The sequence below is a fragment of the Theobroma umbraticum genome, unplaced genomic scaffold, assembly GCF_002168275.2.
Source record: "Theobroma umbraticum cultivar Fairchild unplaced genomic scaffold, ASM216827v3 scaffold_50.0, whole genome shotgun sequence".
Classification (NCBI taxonomy): Eukaryota; Viridiplantae; Streptophyta; class Magnoliopsida; order Malvales; family Malvaceae; genus Theobroma; species Theobroma umbraticum.
In genome coordinates, this window is record NW_018397261.1 from 5,406,748 (window position 1) to 5,426,594 (window position 19,847).

General features: G+C 33.5%; 2 protein-coding genes across 2 annotated transcripts; one reads left to right on the forward strand and one right to left on the reverse strand.

Annotated features, from left to right (window-relative positions):
• The first annotated feature begins 2,218 nt into the window (after positions 1–2,218).
• LOC110418494 (MYB-like transcription factor ODO1) lies at positions 2,219–4,468 on the forward strand. The gene is made up of 2 exons (XM_021431237.2): positions 2,219–2,540; positions 3,280–4,468. Exons 1-2 carry the CDS (start codon positions 2,278–2,280, stop codon positions 3,830–3,832), a joined length of 816 nt encoding a protein of 271 aa, XP_021286912.1. The 5' UTR covers positions 2,219–2,277; the 3' UTR covers positions 3,833–4,468.
• A 3,650-nt stretch (positions 4,469–8,118) lies between these two features.
• On the reverse strand, positions 8,119–16,964 carry IRE (AGC (cAMP-dependent, cGMP-dependent and protein kinase C) kinase family protein). Its single transcript, XM_021431421.2, has 17 exons — positions 16,461–16,964; positions 16,120–16,190; positions 15,838–15,981; positions 14,148–15,506; positions 13,506–13,678; positions 13,034–13,283; positions 12,846–12,938; positions 12,621–12,761; positions 12,424–12,516; positions 12,050–12,251; positions 11,857–11,942; positions 10,594–10,682; positions 9,826–9,877; positions 9,687–9,743; positions 9,412–9,570; positions 8,903–8,983; positions 8,119–8,617 (listed from the first exon to the last, which is right to left on the reverse strand). Exons 1-17 carry the CDS (start codon positions 16,897–16,899, stop codon positions 8,528–8,530), a joined length of 3,579 nt encoding a protein of 1,192 aa, XP_021287096.2. The 5' UTR covers positions 16,900–16,964; the 3' UTR covers positions 8,119–8,527.
• Positions 16,965–19,847: the final 2,883 nt, after the last annotated feature.

Below are 19,847 nucleotides of genomic sequence, written 5' to 3' on the forward strand. Positions count from 1 at the left end.
GTGAGATGATATCCCACGTAAAAAATAACGAATTAAAAAAATTAAAATTATAGAAAAAAAGACCCTTTACTTGAGCTTGCATTAATACGTCAACAATGATGTCTAATAGTATCTATATTAACCAAAACCGTACCATTAACCTCAATGTTAATCGACTTTATGGTACAAGCAAATGTCAACTAATACAAACATGAGTAATTATAATCAATCAAATCATGCATCTGTAATATTATATTTTTATTTTAAATTCCTAAAAACATGGAAATAAATTCAACGAGAAACTAGGAAAAAACAGGGGAAATTGAGTAAAAATACCAAAAAAAGAAAGCCAAGAAAATGAGACTAAAAAAGCATTGTAATTTTATTTTGATCAAATTATATAATTAATTTCATATACTCTATTAAAATGGTGAAATTAATTCTCATATAATAATTTATAAAAAATTTAAATTTTTATATATTTCAAAATTGACAATATCAATTTAATAATTAACGATATTAAATTTTATTTTATTATCTAGATATAGTTGTTGACTATACTGACGTGGTATTTAATTTGATAACTTGACATTGAATTGTTAATGTGGCATTTAAGAATAATACAATCATTAGATTGATATTATTAATTTCAAAAAACATAAAAATTTAATTTTTATAAATTATTATACATAGATTATATTTATCATTTTAACAAAATATAGAGATTAATTATATAATTGAAGTTTTATTTTAAATTATAATAAAATTCATAGATATATTACCACGTCTGTCTACGGACAATTTTCATTTATAGTTATAGAAGTGTATAAAGTAAATTATGTATGTAAAATTTTTCTGGGAAAAAAAAAAGAAAAAAAAAAGGAAAATCTTGTGGCAAAGGTTTGAAAGGAGGAGCGGTGCTGACGAAATAGGTGATGATATGCTGAAGTAAGAGAGATAAGGGAGAAAATAGAAGAGTTTGGAACTGTTGGAGGGAAAAGTGCTAGTAATATATAAAAAAAAGAAAGGGGAAAACTGATAATGCTTAGTTGTAAATATTGTAAACATTGGGTCACTAATAAATAATAAATTGGGCAGCATACAATTCCGGGCCCCACACATCAAGTGGAGCCAAACACACGGGAACATATCATGTTTAGGTCCCAGGCTTCTTTCATTAACTCATGGTGGGTCCAAACATGCTACAATCCTTCCCACACAATTCCCACCGACTACACGCGTGATTTTCACGCGCCAATCTATTACTCCCACTTATTTGTGATTTTTCCTTTTATGTTTTTTTAAAAAAATAATTTATCATAAATTAATAATCAAAATGAACATTTAAATGGTACATGATACTAGAAAGAAAGAGATGGGAACCCTCATTTTCTTGTTGTGATCACAATGCAAGTAGTATGATTTTGTTTTCGAATTTATTGTATTGCATATATGTTGTTTTTGTTATGATTATTAGTTAGTATTAATGATGTTTATTATAAAATTATTGATCCAAATAGTTTAATTTTTTTTATTACCATTTAGTAGAAAAATATTATAAACTTAAACTAATACTTAAAAGGATAACTTTTAATTAATCCATTAATGTATGCACAATAAAAAGATTGGAACAAAGGCCTTTTGACCACTGATTCACATGGTTATCAAAGTATTCTTAAAACTAATGTTCAACATAATATTTGTTTAAAGCATACAAGTAAATGAAGCGGCCTAACTTACCTTTTTTTTTTTGACCTTATATTATGAGCTTTCCTGCCCCATCTTGCTCCTCCATGGATCCCCATTTTCCACAAGAAAATCTAAAGCAAGACATTTCCGAATATAGATCAAACATTATGTGCTTATCCCTATTCTATCAATTAGTTTAAAACGTTTAGAATTTCCATTAGATTTTAAGACTTGTACAAAGTTTTCCAGTTCAATGTAAAAAATTGACAAAAAAAGAAAGGTAATGAACATAATGTTGTTGTTAACCTATTGTTTCTGACTTTCCTAGAGGACCTACCAAAAGGTGTCAATATTCTCATTTATCAAAATCCGAAGAAAGGTTGCAATGGGGTAATTTATTGGGCCTTGATTGCCAACAAATCGTAGGGGAGTGCCCCACACGCGCACAAGAAAAACGTGAGGGCTGCTGACACCTCCGGAATCAATATATGATTTACCCAAAAGAAACTGAAATGACTACTATATATAGGTGGGTGAGTGAGTGGGGCTTTTGGCATTGTCCGTGTTTAAATTGGTGTAACAACCGCTACTAGTACTAAGCTCAAAGTGATGGGTAGGCAGCCTTGTTGCGACAAGCTGGGCGTGAAGAAGGGGCCTTGGACAGCCGAGGAGGACAAAAAATTGGTCAATTTTATTCTCACTCACGGCCAATGTTGCTGGCGTGCCGTCCCCAAGCTCGCCGGCCTCCGCCGCTGCGGCAAGAGTTGTCGACTCCGCTGGACGAATTACCTCCGGCCGGACTTGAAGAGAGGACTCCTTAATGAAGATGAAGAGCAGCTTGTTATTGATCTGCATGCCCGTCTTGGCAATAGGTTACAAAAAATTTCCTCTTTTAACATTTTTCTAGCGATCATTACTGTATACTAGCTAGTTGTATGTTCATCTGCAGCATTTACTATGTTTTTTTTCCATATTGGTTTTGATAATTCTTGAAGACATCAACTTTACATTTACATAGCTTTTACGGGAGGTTGAGTTATTTCAACCTTGACTTCCTATTAGTAATACTAATTCTTAGTGGGGTCTTATATCTAATGATTGGATTTTGGCACTGCAGCCTCTACTGAAATGTGGCAAATAAATGCATGCAGAGGGAATAAATTAAATAAAATAAAAACTTCATTTCTGAGAAAAAGCTTTCCATTTTCTTCCTCTGTATGGTCCTTTTCTTTCCCCCTCTACTGGAATGATAAGAAACGTTTCAAAATAGAAGTGGCTGATAACTTGATATCATCCAATTTAACTCAAATGAAACCAAATCAAAAGTCTGATTGAAGATACTCGTAGGAATTGCGATTGAACTGTAAGAGGTGACTTTGTAATTCATTTTCACTGCTATTTTAATTTCTCTGGGTGTCTTGGTTTAAAATAATGCAGTTCTATGCTTAGTAGTTATAGAAAGAAAAATCATAAGAAATTGGATGATGGGTACAAGGAAATGTATTAAAAACAATTCACATAAATAATGCTTAGGTCTTAGAAGTATACAGTTTGGAATGGAACTGCCATTTTTTATTGTTAACGTGAAGTTTACGTTTTCATTTTCTTTAGATGGTCCAAAATTGCGGCAAGATTGCCCGGAAGAACTGATAACGAGATCAAGAATCACTGGAACACACATATCAAGAAAAAGCTTATTAAGATGGGGATTGATCCTGTTACGCATGAGCCTCTGCAGAAACCTGCAGCCACCCCACAGGATGCAACTTGCCAAGAAAATGGCCGGCCAAATCTTGATCCTAATCAACTAGAGTTGCCGAAAAATTCTGGCCATGTCTTTCCTTCGACTGATGAATCTAGCACTCCAATCGAGAATTCCTCGACCGAAGAATCGAGGTCATCGTCAGAGTCTGGCAGTGATGATGACCCCTTGATGAACTTGATATGGTCGGAGTCATTTCTCAATGACTTGTCCTGGAATTTCCCTGGCCCAGATTCCAGGGAAGAATACAGTGAACTTGGGTTTTCTTCATCATCGGAGGAAAACTCTTTGTCATGGTTGTTGGACTACCCAAACATTGGAGATGATCTTCATCAGAGCTTTGGAATTGGTGGCTTCAGTGAAATTGACATGAATTGCCTTGACATGGGTGGCAAGTACTAGCATGCACCTAATAGGAGTGCTTCTGTGCACTCATGTAAAAAAAAAAAAAAGGTCAAAAAAGTTTAAAAAATGGGGCCATTAGGTCTTGTGAATGGACTTTTTAAGCTTAATTTCCAGTTAAATTATTTATCTCCAGTTAGGATCTTAGAAGAACAAGGGGAAAAAAAGGAAAAAAAAGAGTCATGATGCTCAAGAAGTATATGCAAGTAAATGGTACTCCCAATTTTCCTTTTTTTTTCCTTTTTCTCCCACGTTCTTGAGATCCAAATAGATAACTTTTCAGCCGACCACTGCCTCGATGGAAAAGATAATTGCGATTCAGACTAAGTTGGTGAGCTGTCACTTTGCCAAAAGAAAGTAAGGATAATCTGCACTCTCAACCCTTGTTTTTTTCCGGGGATGTTTGATGATGTGCCCTTGCAATTGGGCTAATGGGGATTTCTAATTTGCATTATAGAATAGAAAGAGATGTGCTACCAAATGGTCACCCCACTCCCCCCCCCTTGAGCTGTGTGGTTGAAGCATGACGAGGGCATACACGTATATATATGTATAGCATCTTCTGTAAAGAAACTTTATAGTGCTATCTGCTATGTAAACATCTTTTTGGTTGTTGGAAAATAAAACTTGTATAAATAGTATATCCCCTTTCTTTTGCAAAATGAAGCTAAGTGTTTCCGTAGGTTTTTACTCTTTAATAAGAGGATGTATTTAAGGAGTTGAGAAGAAAAGACTAAACTTTGTTAGGTGGGGTGGCTGCAATTACTTGACCTAAATGTTGTTGATGACTCGAAATTTTCCTTCATCTTCAAGAGCAAAAATTGGTTGGAGACTTCACTGGTTGTCCATGCCTGAGCTTTGCCTATACTGATCACGGTCAAAAGAGTGTCCCACATTTGACATTGTCTCTTGACCACCTTAGGTCGACTGATACTTACATATTAGCATCCAAACAAAGAAAATCAATACATTTTCCCACTATCTTGTCCAAATAGTTCCTTGAGTTACCACTCTCTTCTCTGCCTGCCATACTGACATGATAGTCTAATTCATTGAACATCGTTTGGGTTTAATTCAAACTTAAAGCCAGTAATTTAAAGACAAATGACAAAAAGACAAACTGGATAAAATTAATTATCAAAACTTTGTTAATATGACTTGCTTTGATTTTATACATATATATATATATATAATTAGTTTAAAAGTTTTCTCAGTGAATATATATATAGAAAACATATTCATCAATATCATGAAGCTGTAATCACCATGGGACAAATCATCAACATCACCATCATAATTCAAGAAATTCTTCATCCTGAAATTAACAATGGCATTGAATCTTACTTACAAATTAACGAGACTTTTACTTAGAAAATCATCAATGATGTCATTAATCAATGCGGTTTCATCCTTACAATAATCACATACATTGATAATAATAATAATAAAGTCGACAATGTGTACACTACCAAACTAAGCCTCCATCATCATCATTGCCAAGCTAGCTTGAAGTAGATAGATATTAATATTTAGACTCATTATTCCACTTGTTTTGGGTAGTTGCTTCTTTTAATATATAAAGGGGAGATTGGCAAAAGCAAAAAGAAAATGTAAAAGGGAACTCTACTACCCAATGATTCTTAGTTCAAGAAAATCATGATTAATAAATTACAAATCACAATCTTGGCATGTCTCAATCCAAGAAGCCTATTGGCCTAGTTGTTAAGTAATATCTATTTGGGGATGTTGAAAACCAGCACTCCAGACCTAAGAAATTCAAGGTGATTTTTAACATATAAACTCAGCAACAGCTCACATCACTCTTAAGCAGTACTACCTAAAAGTATAAACAAAATATTAGTTGTAGTGTCACAAGCTACAAATGCTCATTGACCTATGTGGAGGAAAACTAGTAATTTTTTAAAATTAATTGGTTTCATGGATCCAATAGACTTGGATATATGTATGTGTGTGTGTATATATATAAAATAAAGTAAACAAGCAAGTTTGGTTATAACACCTAATATGAAGAACAAAGTCTTTGGCTGACTTGATTTTTCATTAGTGCAATAGACCAAACATATGTAAGTTGTACAGTGAAAAACTAGGAAAGAGGAATATTAACTATGTGCTTGGTTTAGGGCAACATCAAGAATTACAAGGTTTTTTTTTTTATAATTGAAAGAAAATAGACTTGAATCTTATTCTTTAAACAAAATAATCATATACTAATTAATGAACTAAATACTTAAATACATCAAAAATTACAAAATTACAATCAAGATATATCTGAATCTGATTATGATTTAATAAAGAATAAAAATGGTGTGTTATTATAAAATCACGTTGGGCCAATGCCTTCCTTTAGTATGTAGTAGTTTACATGGGTAATTAAACAGAGAGATTGAGCCATTTGCATAGTGTACCAAAACGAACGTGTGTCTTTTGGCTTTATTACAACATAAAAAACAAAACAAAGGGGAATATGAAGATTGAAGATCCAAAAAGCCTTCAACGGAATGTACAAATATGGTCCCTCTAAATCTTGACACAGATCAACTTGACAGAAACCTCTCAAAGGTAAACTAATGAGTAATTTACTGTACATTAATAGCTAATGGATCCCCTCAAAAATGAAATGATAAAGAAAACAAAGCTGAGCATAAAATCATATAATAATAATAATAATAATAACAAAACCTAAGAGATAGTCTAGCCGTTATTTGGCACTTCAGTTTCTTTATTTGGCATTTCTTTATGCATATTTCCTTTTGATTTTCAATGTTTTTATTCCAAAAACTCCCCATTTACTCTCTCTTTGTTTCAAAATACCCCTTCAACCCCTCGACCTTTAACTCTGTTAATCTAATCGTTACCTTTGTTAGGACCTCCACATCATCCGTAAATGCCAGGTGGATAACCTTTTTTGACAAAAAACTTAGCCTTTGTTTCGACTTTTTTTTTTCTGTTTTAAGTTTATAATTTAATTAAACCAGCAATAAAGATATGAGACAAATTCGGAGCTAGACACGGAGGTTTTAATTTTCAAATACACAATTTTCTTGAAGTTCTATCATCGGTTAGATTTTTTCATACTATTATTGTTAAAATAAAAAATATGTGATGCCAACAAATAAATATGTTCATGTCTCATGCAAATTATTCACATTTTTAATTATGGAATAATCCTTTTACGTTCGTAGTTATGTAACAATATTTTAAGAGAATTGTAGCTTGTAATTTTTTTAAAAAATATTCCAATTTAGGGAATTTTTTAAATAATTTTATTTTATTATTTGATTCACTAAATTAATTTTTTATTTTTATTATATTTTCCTTATTTTTAATGATCAATTTACTTAGAATCAGTCCACCCTGTGCAAATAATTATGTTCACTTGAAATTTTTTTTTTGAAAGACAACTTAAAAAATTTTAAGAAAATAACCATGTAGGACTTTCTTAAAAATTTCATTTTAAGGGATTTTCAAAAATACTTCTATTTATAATTATTCAATTCATTTAATTAATAATTTTATTTTAATTATATTATTAATCTTTAATTACTATTTTATAATTTTTATAAATTTAAATGTGCATATAAATAAAAATTAAATGAACACATTAAGTGTGGGTAGGACATATAGCTTAAGGGAGCTGATAGCCCAAATTAGATGGGCTTGAGGCCGATTTAGGCTTTAGCCTGCTTAGAACAGGGTCGGGGGGATCCCATAACGTGGCATTTTTTGGATGACGTGGTGGTGGGGTATGAACAAAGGACGGCTAGACTGACGGAGTTAAAAGTCAAAGGGGGTAAAGGGCCGATTTGAAACAGGAGGTCGGGTTACTGGCTTTTTGAAGGTAAAATGAGGAGGCGTTTGGGAATTCAACCGCAGACCACACCCGTTCACCATAAATTCTGGCTAGTGGGGGTGGAAGCTCCCCAAAAAACGAAGCCTAAAAATGCCAAAAGGGCAAGTGGAATGCTGATCAGTCACATTGCTGCGCTGGTTTTGGTGCTTAATTGGGTGTCATGTCCCTTAAAGTCAAGTGATGAATGCTTACTTACTTATTAGTGCTTCACGATGTGTAATTTGAGCGAGAATGGCTACTTACTTTGAACCCTTCTTTTTGCCGCTCGCAGCTCCTCGCTGCTTGACCTGACCTCTAATGTTGGTGAAGAGTTATGTTCTTACAGCCAGCCACCTGTCAAGTTAGAGACACACAAGATATGCAGAGGAAGGAGATAACAATGAAATAGCAGCATATAAGCTTGTGAAGAAGATTTCATTAATTATCTAATAAAAAGCATGGAAATTATATACATAAAAAATAATAATAAAGGTGATCATAACATTAGGGAAACAAAAAGGTGGAGAGTGAGAGAGCAGAATTGGGTGTAATATCACAGGCTTCGGCAATTCATTTGTACTGTATGCTGGTTAGAAAAATCAACTGCTCCATTTCCGGTTGGAGCCCACATTGAACCTCGTCTGGGACCTCTCAGTTGAAAATAAGATGTCGGCTCCGTTTCCGGTTGGAGCCCCGGATGAACCTCGTCTTGAACTTCTCAGGTCAGAAGAATTTCTTCCTCAAGGATTCATAGATGAAAGCGATTGTGTCAAAGGTGAAACTGACACATGAGAAAACAGATGAACAAATAATGTAATCAGATATACACATTTGCTAACTCGCGGTCATGGCACAGACGGTTTGGGGGCTTCTGCTGATTCTTTGGCGCTCTTTACAACCAGATCATAATTGATAGAAGCCAGCTGAGACAAATTCTGTGAAAATAAAAACTCCAGTGAATTCTACAAACACTGCAGCATTACTAATATACAATTTCTGTCTTCTTTTTTTCACAAAGACAACTGTTCTCCCTCAATCCCTAGGGATCAAATAGAATTACTCCGTGCACCAATACGATAATGCTTGAAGACAAAAGAACAAAGTCTTATAAACCCATTTTTGAATGTGCAGGGATCAATCTAATATGACTTACAATTATTTCATTTCCATCTGCCAAGTTATAAGGGAACTAGATAAATAGCAGGAGTAGTCATTTTCACCTTGAATGAGAAATTACTAAATGAGTACTTCACTGCGAGGGTTGGGGCACTGAAGTCCGCCAAACTGCCACATTCATCCCCCTGTTTCATGAGCGTTAGAATTCTCACAATGAAAAATGATAATGGTCACATAGGTGATCGGTTCCAATTAAATAAGCATATCTAGGCAATTCTTAAGATGATGGATATGGCAATCATAACTCTTCAAACTTATTCAGTCTTCTCTCTTTTAAACACAAATAATGTTACTTAGTCCATGTAAACTGTTTATAGATAAGAGCATTTTTCTTCCACCTAAAAAGGATCATTGTTGAAATCCCTTCAGCCAACTCATGTCCTATCAACTATTGAATCTAAACCCTTTTATTACCAAATATATGGAACATAGATATTGCATCCTTGATTTGCTCTATGTAGCACGGACATCATCAAATCATGGTGCCATCCAGTGTAGCTCCTTGTGGAAAAGATATAAGCAGATAATAAAAAAATCTTAAATTTACACATACATCTTCATCCTGTATGTTGCTGAGTGAACCGCTACTACAAGTGTCAGTCATGTCATCAAAGTCACTACTTCCTTGAACTTGTTCATCTTCTGTGCTCCATATATACCGGCTCATAAAGTAACTTGTATCATGTGCTTCAGTTGATGGTATGAACATAGCCTGCATCCCAGTAAAGAACCTCACTAAGTGCTGCAAATATGTAAATCTCAAATCGTTTTTACTTTTGGTCCAACTCAATTACTGTTTTAAAGGATGATGAAATTAAGATAGGAGACCTTTTGTCTTGCAAGTGTGTCCCAGTTAATATCCTTGAAGAAAGAATGTTGCTTCACCTGTCAGAAATAATCAATGAGCTTTAATATTATTGTGAATTCTATATATAGAAGCCTTTGCTAGTAGCTATTAAGTGATTACCTCTTTGGCTCCTGCGGATCCTAGCCTTTCACTTGGATTTTCTGTTAACAATCTGAAAGGGAGTAAAACAACAGGTTTTAAGCATAAGGAAGGAAATCTTTTCCACAATTCCTCAACCCACAGCAGGGTTGAAGGGCCTCTATAACCAAGTCAATACTATAACTAACATTGGTGTCCATACTGTTCTAAAGGATGCCATATACTGTTGTCATTAAATAATACTGCCATATAAGGAGAAGCCTTTCTTTCTTTCTTCTTTTTCTTTTTTTAAATTTTCTTTTGAAGAAAGGATGAAGCCTTTCTTGTTTTTCTATTTAGTTGAATATCATCAGATGTGATGCTAGATGGAATGCTAAAAGAAAGTTTATGGCCAGTAAAAAGTGCCAAGAAAACAGCTATATATGGATTCAGTCATACATTTAACTAAAGTTTAGTCACCAACTAGGCACGGCCAGCTAGATGCATTCCACTCAGTTTATGGTCATGCTCTTTGAAAGATGCTCATACATTGAAGTTTTCTTTACCAGTCCAACACTTATTTTGTCACCATCAAGCAACGAAGATTCTAGTAACACTGAACCTACTTCGAGGAATTAATGCACTCAGAATTTTGACCATACATACTGTCAATAGGACAATGACGGAATTCCCTTTTCTCTTTCCAGCAAAAGGCATCGTAACAAACTTCATGATAGATGACAGATACCATGAACATTATTCCAAGTTCAACATTCATAAATTGCAGAAACATTTGTTTGAAAATCTTACTTGTCAATCAGATCATATGCTTCATACGACATCTCCTCTGGTACCTTGGGCCAGGGTATATTTCTATTCATTATGTTGTCAAAAATTAGCTGTATTCAGCCAGACAAAATAGTAATAATGTCAATCCATGACCACTTTATCAATGATAGAATATTAAAAATGGAAAAATATCCTAAGTTCAGGGGATTCTATTTAAATTGAAAGATATCCACATATTGAACCTAGGAGTAAATCCTTGCGATCACATCCAAGGGTTATAGGGCAGATAAGATAACATAGAAATTCAATTTTTGCAGGATATTATAATTATGAGGATGTAATGTCTAAAGGTGGGTTTTAAAATTATTTAAAGAACCATTCATTGGAAAATGATCTGCAGGATTTCCCAATCTTCTTACCTATCAGAGGTATCTATGCGAATTTGTTTTCAGGTGATGTTTGTAAGCTGATGTCTTTTTCCTTGGGCGTGCATTAGGAAGGTGAACCGGTGTTTGGGCTTCTACCTCCTCATGTCTCTTGCCTTGCCGAGTGTTTGTATCAACTTTTGATACTTAATAAAAGTTTCTCATTGATCGAGCAAAAAAAATCCATGCAAATTTGTGGATCTATAGTCTGGAGTCTGGGAGTAGTGTTTTACATTGTATGGTAATATTTTAGCATCCTCATACTATGAGCATTATGAGAAATCAAATTAACTTAAATTTAGACCCTATCACAACTTCAAAATTTTCAAACAGAAGCGAGGCAATGATAGCATGGCTTCAAAATCCTTTGTTACTCATTTTCCTTTTGAAAATTTTATTTAGTGTTTTAAATATGTTTTAGGTGTTTGTTTAACCAAAGGCTAAAAGCAAGAATTTGTTGCCACACCAGCTATTTTTTATCTCAACATGCCAGTTTGCTCAATTATCCATATATGTATCTTTGCTTCCAATGCTAGTTTATTATCTGAATGAACAATGCCCATCAAGTGCTCAGGTTACATGAATGAATTTGTACTTATAGAAGCTAACGAGCAGTGAAAAACTAAGCCAGACAAAAAATATTTCTGAGCACTGTAAAAAAAAAGGTGGGAGAGGAGGGAACAATCCATCTTAAAATTGATATATAATGAACCAGACAAATCTGGTTTGAATTATGTGAAAATGCCTCAATACTCCTTTCCAAAAAGAAAAAAGCCATGTTCTGATCAAAAACAGGAAGACCAATTCATTCATATAAATAACTATTATCCGAAATCATTTTAAGTTTTGGATGTCCTACCTGTGGGGTTTCAGCATTGAATGGAGGAAGACCTACAAGTAGTTCAAAAAGAATGACCCCTACAGACCACCAATCAGCAGCTACACCTACAGACAAAACACTGTAAGAACTAAAATACTCAAGCCAAGAAAAAAAGAAGGAAATTTTGAACTTCATAATAAATGTGTTATCTGATTTGCATATAGTGGCTGACCATGTCCCATGCCAAGAAGTATCTCCGGTGCTAAATAGTCAGGGGTGCCAACAACTGAATGCTTCTGACGCTGTTCTCCCTTTAGTGAAGGTTGTTCTTTGGGTTCATCATCTTCCAGAAATCGACTACTGCCAAGTGATGGACCAGATAAGTCATCTGTACTGTTGATAAGACCAACCTTTGAGAGCCCAAAATCTGTCAACTGTAACAGAAAGGATAGAGCTTTGTGAGAAAGTGATGAGTAACTTTCTCATATGGCAGCATCAAAAAATTAGAAGAGGTTCCAACAATGCAAGCAGAATAAAATATTGCCTAGCTTATCTTTATGTACCAATGATTTTGTCTTTGTGATAAATAAAATCAAAGCTATTGACCTTGACGTGACCATCTTGGCCAATCAACAAGTTGTCTGGCTTCAGGTCCCTATGTATGACATTTAAAGAATGCAAATACTCCAAAGCAAGAACCTGAGAAATATAAAACAAACTATTTGTACCATTGTAAGAATTTTATTGAGGCCAACACAGATACACATATCTCATAAAAAGGAGGATATAATTGTGGCCCTTACAACTTCTGCAATATATACACGCCCCATATCTTCATCTAAGCAGCCTAGATTTCGCAACAAAGAGAAAAGATCTCCACCATTTAAATACTCCATGACCAAGTAAAGGTTTTCTCTGCATGTAAAGGAGTAAAAAAAACGGACCTGTTCAATGATCAGATGTATTCATATCAGCAAGTTATGTACACAAACTGCATACACTAAAACAATTGTAACATTGAAGCTCACCACAAAAGGATTGCGGGCAGAAATTAGGATGTTACGCTCAGCCAAAATACTTTCAACTGCATTTTTACGAATCATGTCTGCCTTCTTTAAAACCTGTATAAGTAGAAATAACATTTAGTTACTACAAACAATTATATGAAAAATGCATCTGTAAGTATCAGCCATTTTCTGCTTACATACACACTGACCTTTATAGCAAATAAGTCTCCAGTTGCTCTTTTTCTAGCAAGGAAAACTCGCCCAAATGCTCCTCTGCTGATTGGCTTCATTATTTCAAAATCTTCTATAGATGTTCGATCCTTACCACATGGATTGATAGGACTTGCACGTAGACTACGAACTGCATCATCATCTACTGGGCTATCTTCATCAGCCATATGATTTGATGTGTCAATTTTTTCATCCTCTATCTGCCCACAAAGGTGCACATACTTTTCCCTATAATTTAAAAAAAATCATATAGATCAGAGAACGTATGGGTGGTTACAGAATAAAAACCAGTCAATATAAATGTTATTAAACAAATGAAATGGTAATGGAAACATAGGCTAAAAGTTCATCTTTTAGATTTGCCAATAAATTCTACTGATTAGAAGCTATCAATAAACTGAATAAGAAACAAATATATGACTATAAATCTTGGAATAGAAGTTAACTTACTGTAACAGTTTCTCTATACGCCTTCCAAAAGTTTCTACAACAAGGGCATCTGCCTTCCTATCTTGGATGGCATATTTTAGCTCATCCAGACGTTCAAGCATATACTCTAATGTACTGTAATCACAATCATTTGCATTTGCAACAGAACGAGCAATATCTAGCAACTTGTGTATCTGTAAATTTACGATAAAAGATATTCTAAAATCAACATCAGAATTTGCAACTGGAGCACTCAAATCAATTGCAAGTGATGGTCATAAGGTCTCTGTATACAAAATCACATAATAGTAAAGAATGTGAATGTCTTAGTTTGAGAAGCTTATTGATGCAAAACAGAATATCACAGTAACTAGTTATTTGAAAAGGAAAATAAAACTTGACGGTAGTCACTGCAGGCAGCAAAAATGAAAAGCTGACATTTCTCAACAGCAAATAAACAATTAAACAGTAAGTCAGACCATCGTGATAATGATGTAGAATCAAAACTGCATATAAATAAATAAATCAACATTAATCAAGGAAGCAAACAATAGGGGTCATGTTGGAAATAAAATTAGCAAGGGCATGCTGAATACTTATTTACAGAATATTGATTCAACACAAGCTTAAGCACACAGAAATATAACTTATGACAAGGATGACCTGCTGGTGATTCTCAAGCTCTGTTATTCTTCTCCGTCCACTCAACAGCAAATCAATCTGGCTAGTTCTTGGAGTTAACAATGGTGATCGTGGTGTCAAGCTTCCTCCTGATGATGTGCCTAGATCAGGTATGGCTAGATTTAAATGCGTTTCAGATGATACATGATGCAGAACATTCAGGTCATCCATAACAAATGCATTATCAACATCAGGAACACAATCAAGCATGTCTTCGGAGCATCGTCGTGAATGACTGCTATGGTTTGGTGACAAGTCATCAATATCTTCATGTGTACTTGATGTAGAAACTCTTGTAGCCTCAAAACTTTCACATGGAGTGTCTGTACTTTTGGGTGTGCTTTTTGGGCTCCATGATTCAAGAATTTTGTCGAGGGCTTCTGCAACTCTTTCCAGCCGTTCATTTACAGTCAAGCCTTTCAAGTCACATCTATCAGCAATGGTACATATTCGAGAGTGCTCTTCCACATGTACGACTGGTATTTCAACCTCACAAATACGACAAATCATCGAATTTTCATATGCTACACTGTGATGATCACCCCAAAAAGGCCAAGAAGTTTTTTTTGTTCTAGAAGATGGAGGATAGACTGATGGAGTTTCCAGAGTTTCAGTTCTAGGAGTTTCATCTTTAGCTTGAGATTGTTCTGATCTATCTTTGGAATTTGTATCAGTAGTATCATGTCCTTTACGATTTCTCGCAGCTCCAGATGGAAGTTTCTTCCAGGATGACATCTTATAGCTGCTTGCAGCTGAATCACCACTTGTGGCAGTGCCAACCTCTGCATTTTCATTTGCATTACTTACATGTTGATCAAAATGATCTTGTCTCATCATTAAACTGCTTTTCTCTTGCCTCTGTGATTTCTTCCTCTGTTTCTCACTTACTTCCTTCCCACCACTTAATTGACCACTAATATTCTGCTGTGCAAATTGGCACATCTGTTCTGGATAAACTCCAAGATCACTAAGTTTGTGCAGCCCCAGAATATGATCTTCAACATAACCACTCTCTTTATAGAACTGCACAAGCCGGGTGCATCTGGTAAGAATAAAAAGCAGCCGCGTGTGTGCTTGTTTGAGGATCCCCATTGATAGCTCTTGTCGTCTGTCATCTAAATTCTGAACAATGCCTTCACATTTGACCCAGAATTCACAAGCCGGCATCTTTGCACAACGCCGTGCTACAAGGAGCAAATCCTCCACACTCTCTCTCCATTCAGGATGAGACTCTGATGTCTTTTCAAGCATCCCCACCAAATCTCCAGCAAAAACAGCCAAATCAGAGTTCACTTCCTCTTTCAATCTGTCAAACTTCACCCTGATTGCCACCTGAACCTCCTGAAAATTAGATACATTAAATACATTTGTGAACGTAAGATAGCTCAACAATAAGATAAACCAAAAGCAAGAAACTGCCAAAAAAAAATTAAAAGTAGAGTTCACAAGCACTGAAACAGAAGCTTTTAAATTGCGTTTGAAGCCATTGAGAGGAAGAAAGATCTTTGTAAAACTTAGTTGAGGACTTAATCCAGAATTGCTTATTAAATAACTGGTATAACTTGCACTGCTTTTTACTTGTTCTACTTCAATGAAAAAAAACAAGTAATCTCTGGTTTAAGAACAAGGTTCAAATTCCTGTTCCCATAATTATAAAAAAAAAAAAAAAAACCTCTACGTGGCCGAGAGCACGAGACTTCCAAAGAGGAAAAGGCCGCACTCCTTTGGAATTAAGCTCATGAGAGAAGCTCTTGACATCAGGAGCTTTCTTCTTCCGCCCACTGGTAACACGCATTATAGCCTGGAAACGTGGTGACTGCATTTTCTTGGCAAAAGCAAAAAGATTACTCCACCATAAACAAAAATAGAATAAAACCAAAAAAAGAAAAGTCTGTGTAACATTAGTGCCATCTAAAATGTCTAATTCATCAAAAAAACCCTCTAATCAATTTACCTCTAACCCCGGATTGAGTGGTGATGGAACCCTTAGTGATTTTGATTGAGTGCTCCATGCAACTTTTTCCTCTACAAACACTCAAGCAATCACCAAGAAAACCAAATTAGTTATTCATTCATTTCTTAAAATACTTCAATCATACTTCTTATCTTTGATTTCTTCCATCATAGGTACTTATATTCCACAAGAATTCAAACTTAACCTTGTTCAAGAGAGTTTAAAAGAATAATAATAAAATTCACCCCAAAAACAAATAGGTAAAATTAAAATTAGAAAAGTTCTTCAATTTTTATTCATACGTACATGCATACATATTTCGAGAAGAAAGTGATCGGTACCTTGATCATTAATGGCGCTATGGTTGGGATGAGAAGTGCAGGCTTCCATTCCAGAGATCAGCTTTTCCTTATTAGAGACCCTTCCGAGGTTACTATCTACATTTCCAAGATTGGAAGGCGTTCCGGCAGAGGAAGAGAACCTGAGAGGAGACGGAAGTGGATTGGATCTTGTTCTAATGTGGTTTAATCCAAGAGCAGACGCTAAAATTATCGTCGAATCATTGTCGCCTCGCATGCTTCGTTTAAATAATACGTTCTCATCGTAACTACCGGAACCAAAATCTTCTTCTTCTTCTTCTTCTTCTTCTTGATAGACGACTTCGTCGTCATCAACTTCATCCGCATCGTCGCTGCTGCTTCTGCTACCTTCTGATTTCTCAGCTGGTTCCCGTTGGGACCGCTGAATAGGGATCGGAGGGATCTTACGGAGCTTCGTCATTGACGATTATGACGATGTCGTCGTCTGTGTCGCCGTTGGATTTTCATTTTTATCCGTCGACATGTCGTTTTTCATTCAGGGCATTGCGATGAAGAGCGCGCTATTACACTTATGATCATCGTCCCATTACAAAAAGAAGAGATGATATTTTCAAAAATATTAATTTAATTCTTTTTTTTGAAAAACTAAATTCGAGGAAGGAGAAGAAAATCTGGGAAATTATTTTGGGATGACGAGAGTGAGGTTTCGCGGGAATGGTGCGTTTAAGGTTGACACGAAGGATAACAGTTTTTTTGCATTAGGTTGGTTTCCTATGCATTATTATTATTTTCTTCTTTTATTTTTTTTTTCAGTTTTCAAAAAACGTGCATGCCGCGAACTCGCGAGCCTCATTAACAGATCAGTCAAAAGCGGCCCGCGCTTTTTTGAGAAGTGTACATATTTTGCATTTACACTTTCTTTTTTTTTTTTTGTTTTTTAATCCTGTAAGGTGGCGATATTTTACTTTTTCAGTTTTCGGTTAGAAAAAAAAATTGTATCACATTTCAGTTACACAATTCATAAAAATTCTGCTCAATTTAAATTGGATTTATCAGTTTGAGTTTAAGAAGTATATCTAACAATATCCTAAATAAAAAGATAACAATTCAATTGATTAAATTACATAAAAATTAAATTATGTTATTATTAAGGTTAACGGTTGAGTTTGATATCACAAATCAAATCATATTAATTTAATTTAATTTAATTTATACTTAGTTAACATAGTAATATATAATTTTTCAAATCAAAAATCAACTTAGGAAACAAAATTTTGACCTAAATCAAGATTTGGGATCCATTGTTTTTTCAAATTAACGATTTTATTTGCTTAGTTGAACACCCTATTAACTTATGAAACGAAAAAATTGAACACCCTATTATTGCACATAAATCATCAAATTGCTTAAGGATGCATAGATTCTATTTGATCGGTTTAATTTTGGAAAAAGTTTTCGATTAAATTCTGGTTTTAAAAATCAAATGACATACTTTTTAAAATCAAATTCAACCAATTTCTTGTTTTTATAATTAGGGGAAAGGGATTCAGACGTTGCTTTTTAAGTAAAGGATAATACACGATCTAATGAGTTAAATATTTGGAATGCAAATTAAAATTCCACCAATTTAGTTATTGGGTTTTTTAAATTTTCAAAACTTTTATTTTTGAATTTATTTACAAAATTTTAAAAATAAAATAAATATTTTTATTTTATAAAAAAAAATAAAATTCAATTCGTTTCGATTTGAATAATTTTGAATTTTCAGTTTATTCATCGATATGTATCCATGTACATATATTTAATATATATCTTAACTGAATACAATAAAATTTGATCCAAATTAAACCGATTATTACTATTTAAATCTTGTTTTTATCCAAAAATTATCCACAATAACAGTGCCAATCTCTTATTCGGTACTAATGAAGCTAATATCTCTCTTCATTTTTACGCATCATTGCTATCCTCTCTGGTTCAAGTAGGATTGGATAAGTAGCATTGTTAATCTGAAATGTGAAAAGGAAAAGGACAAGGTTGCTAGAATTAGTTCCAACCAAATCTATCCTATAACTGGTTAGTTTATTTATTTATTTCTTTCTTTCTTTCTCGTAGAAGTTCTGGTGGGAAATTAGACATTACAAAGATTTTACAATAAGAGCATTGGTCAATTTTTCAAATGATAAAGCACTATGAAAAAAAACAAAAGAAAATAGAAAACCTCTAGTTGCCAGGACTTCAAGATCGTTATTGACACTAGAGATAATATGTACAGGATTTATATATATATATCAAAATTTATTTAACTTTTTATTGTTTGTTTATATTTATTCACTTTTAATAAAAAATAATAAAATATCAATCAAATGAAATTTTAAGGATATGAAATTATTTATAGTTTAGAATCTTGTACCAAGAACATACAATTACATTTCTATAAATTAATACTTTTTGGACAATGAAAATTTATTAGTTAATTGATATATTATTTAATCAATAAATTAATAATTTATTAATTTATTAATTGTTTTTGAAAGGTTATGAAATTGAGGTCCTAAATATAGAGAAGATAAAATGTTTTAGAAGCAATGAATCTTGCAATTTCGGTTTGGACAACAGATGTTCAATTAAAAACAATTGTAAATTGTTTTCGACATTGTAAAATTAGATCTATGGATAACATGATTTCAGATAATTTGGATCTAACACTTAGATAATGGAAACATTCAACAATTACATGTTTTAATCTAAGAGTTGAAGTATGGTGATATAATGGATGTTGAGAATCTTTTGAACTACTCGAGAGAAAATGAGACAATTGTAGAGTTATTGAATGATAAGCAAATTATTAAGAAGAAAATGAGACTATTATAGAGTTATTGAGTGACAAGTAAATTGTTGAAAAAATGCAATTGTAGAGTTGTTGGGTGACAAGCAAAATGTTGAGAACGTAATGGAAAATGATAAACAAGATGAAGTTAATAATAACAATTCTCTATTAGAGCTTATCTCGGACAAAGATGCATTCAAAGCAAAAATCACATTACATAATTTTCTTTTACAATATGAGAAGAGATGAGGTTTAAGAAAATATTAATTTTAAGAGAAAACAAATGGTATTAGAATCATATTTTACAAAAGCCTCCTAATTAAATCATGTATATATATATATATATATAATTTTCATATATAAGAAAATTATTAATTTATATATCAAGTAAGACTTATATGTTTTTTTTTAAATCTATTATATTATAGATTCAACAAATTATAAATTTACCACATTGATCCTAAGTCGGAATTGATTAAAAATATTATTTAATTAAAATTATTAATTTATAAAAATTATCTTGTACTTATTAATATCTATATCATTAGAAATTTTTGAGCTTGAAATTTTGAGAATTA

Bases quoted from the DNA above. Each gene is read 5' to 3' on its own strand.
- LOC110418494 (XM_021431237.2), top strand. From the start codon at position 2,278: ATGGGTAGGCAGCCTTGTTGCGACAAGCTGGGCGTGAAGAAGGGGCCT. The intron at 2,541-3,279 runs GTTACAAAAAAT...CATTTTCTTTAG, and splicing joins CATGCCCGTCTTGGCAATAG to ATGGTCCAAAATTGCGGCAA.
- IRE (XM_021431421.2), bottom strand. From the start codon at position 16,899: ATGACGAAGCTCCGTAAGATCCCTCCGATCCCTATTCAGCGGTCCCAA. The intron at 13,679-14,147 runs GTCATCCTTGTC...GTAAATTTACAG, and splicing joins AGCTTGAGAATCACCAGCAG to ATACACAAGTTGCTAGATAT. The intron at 9,878-10,593 runs GTAAGATTTTCA...ACTCCCTTTCAG, and splicing joins GCATATGATCTGATTGACAA to ATTGTTAACAGAAAATCCAA.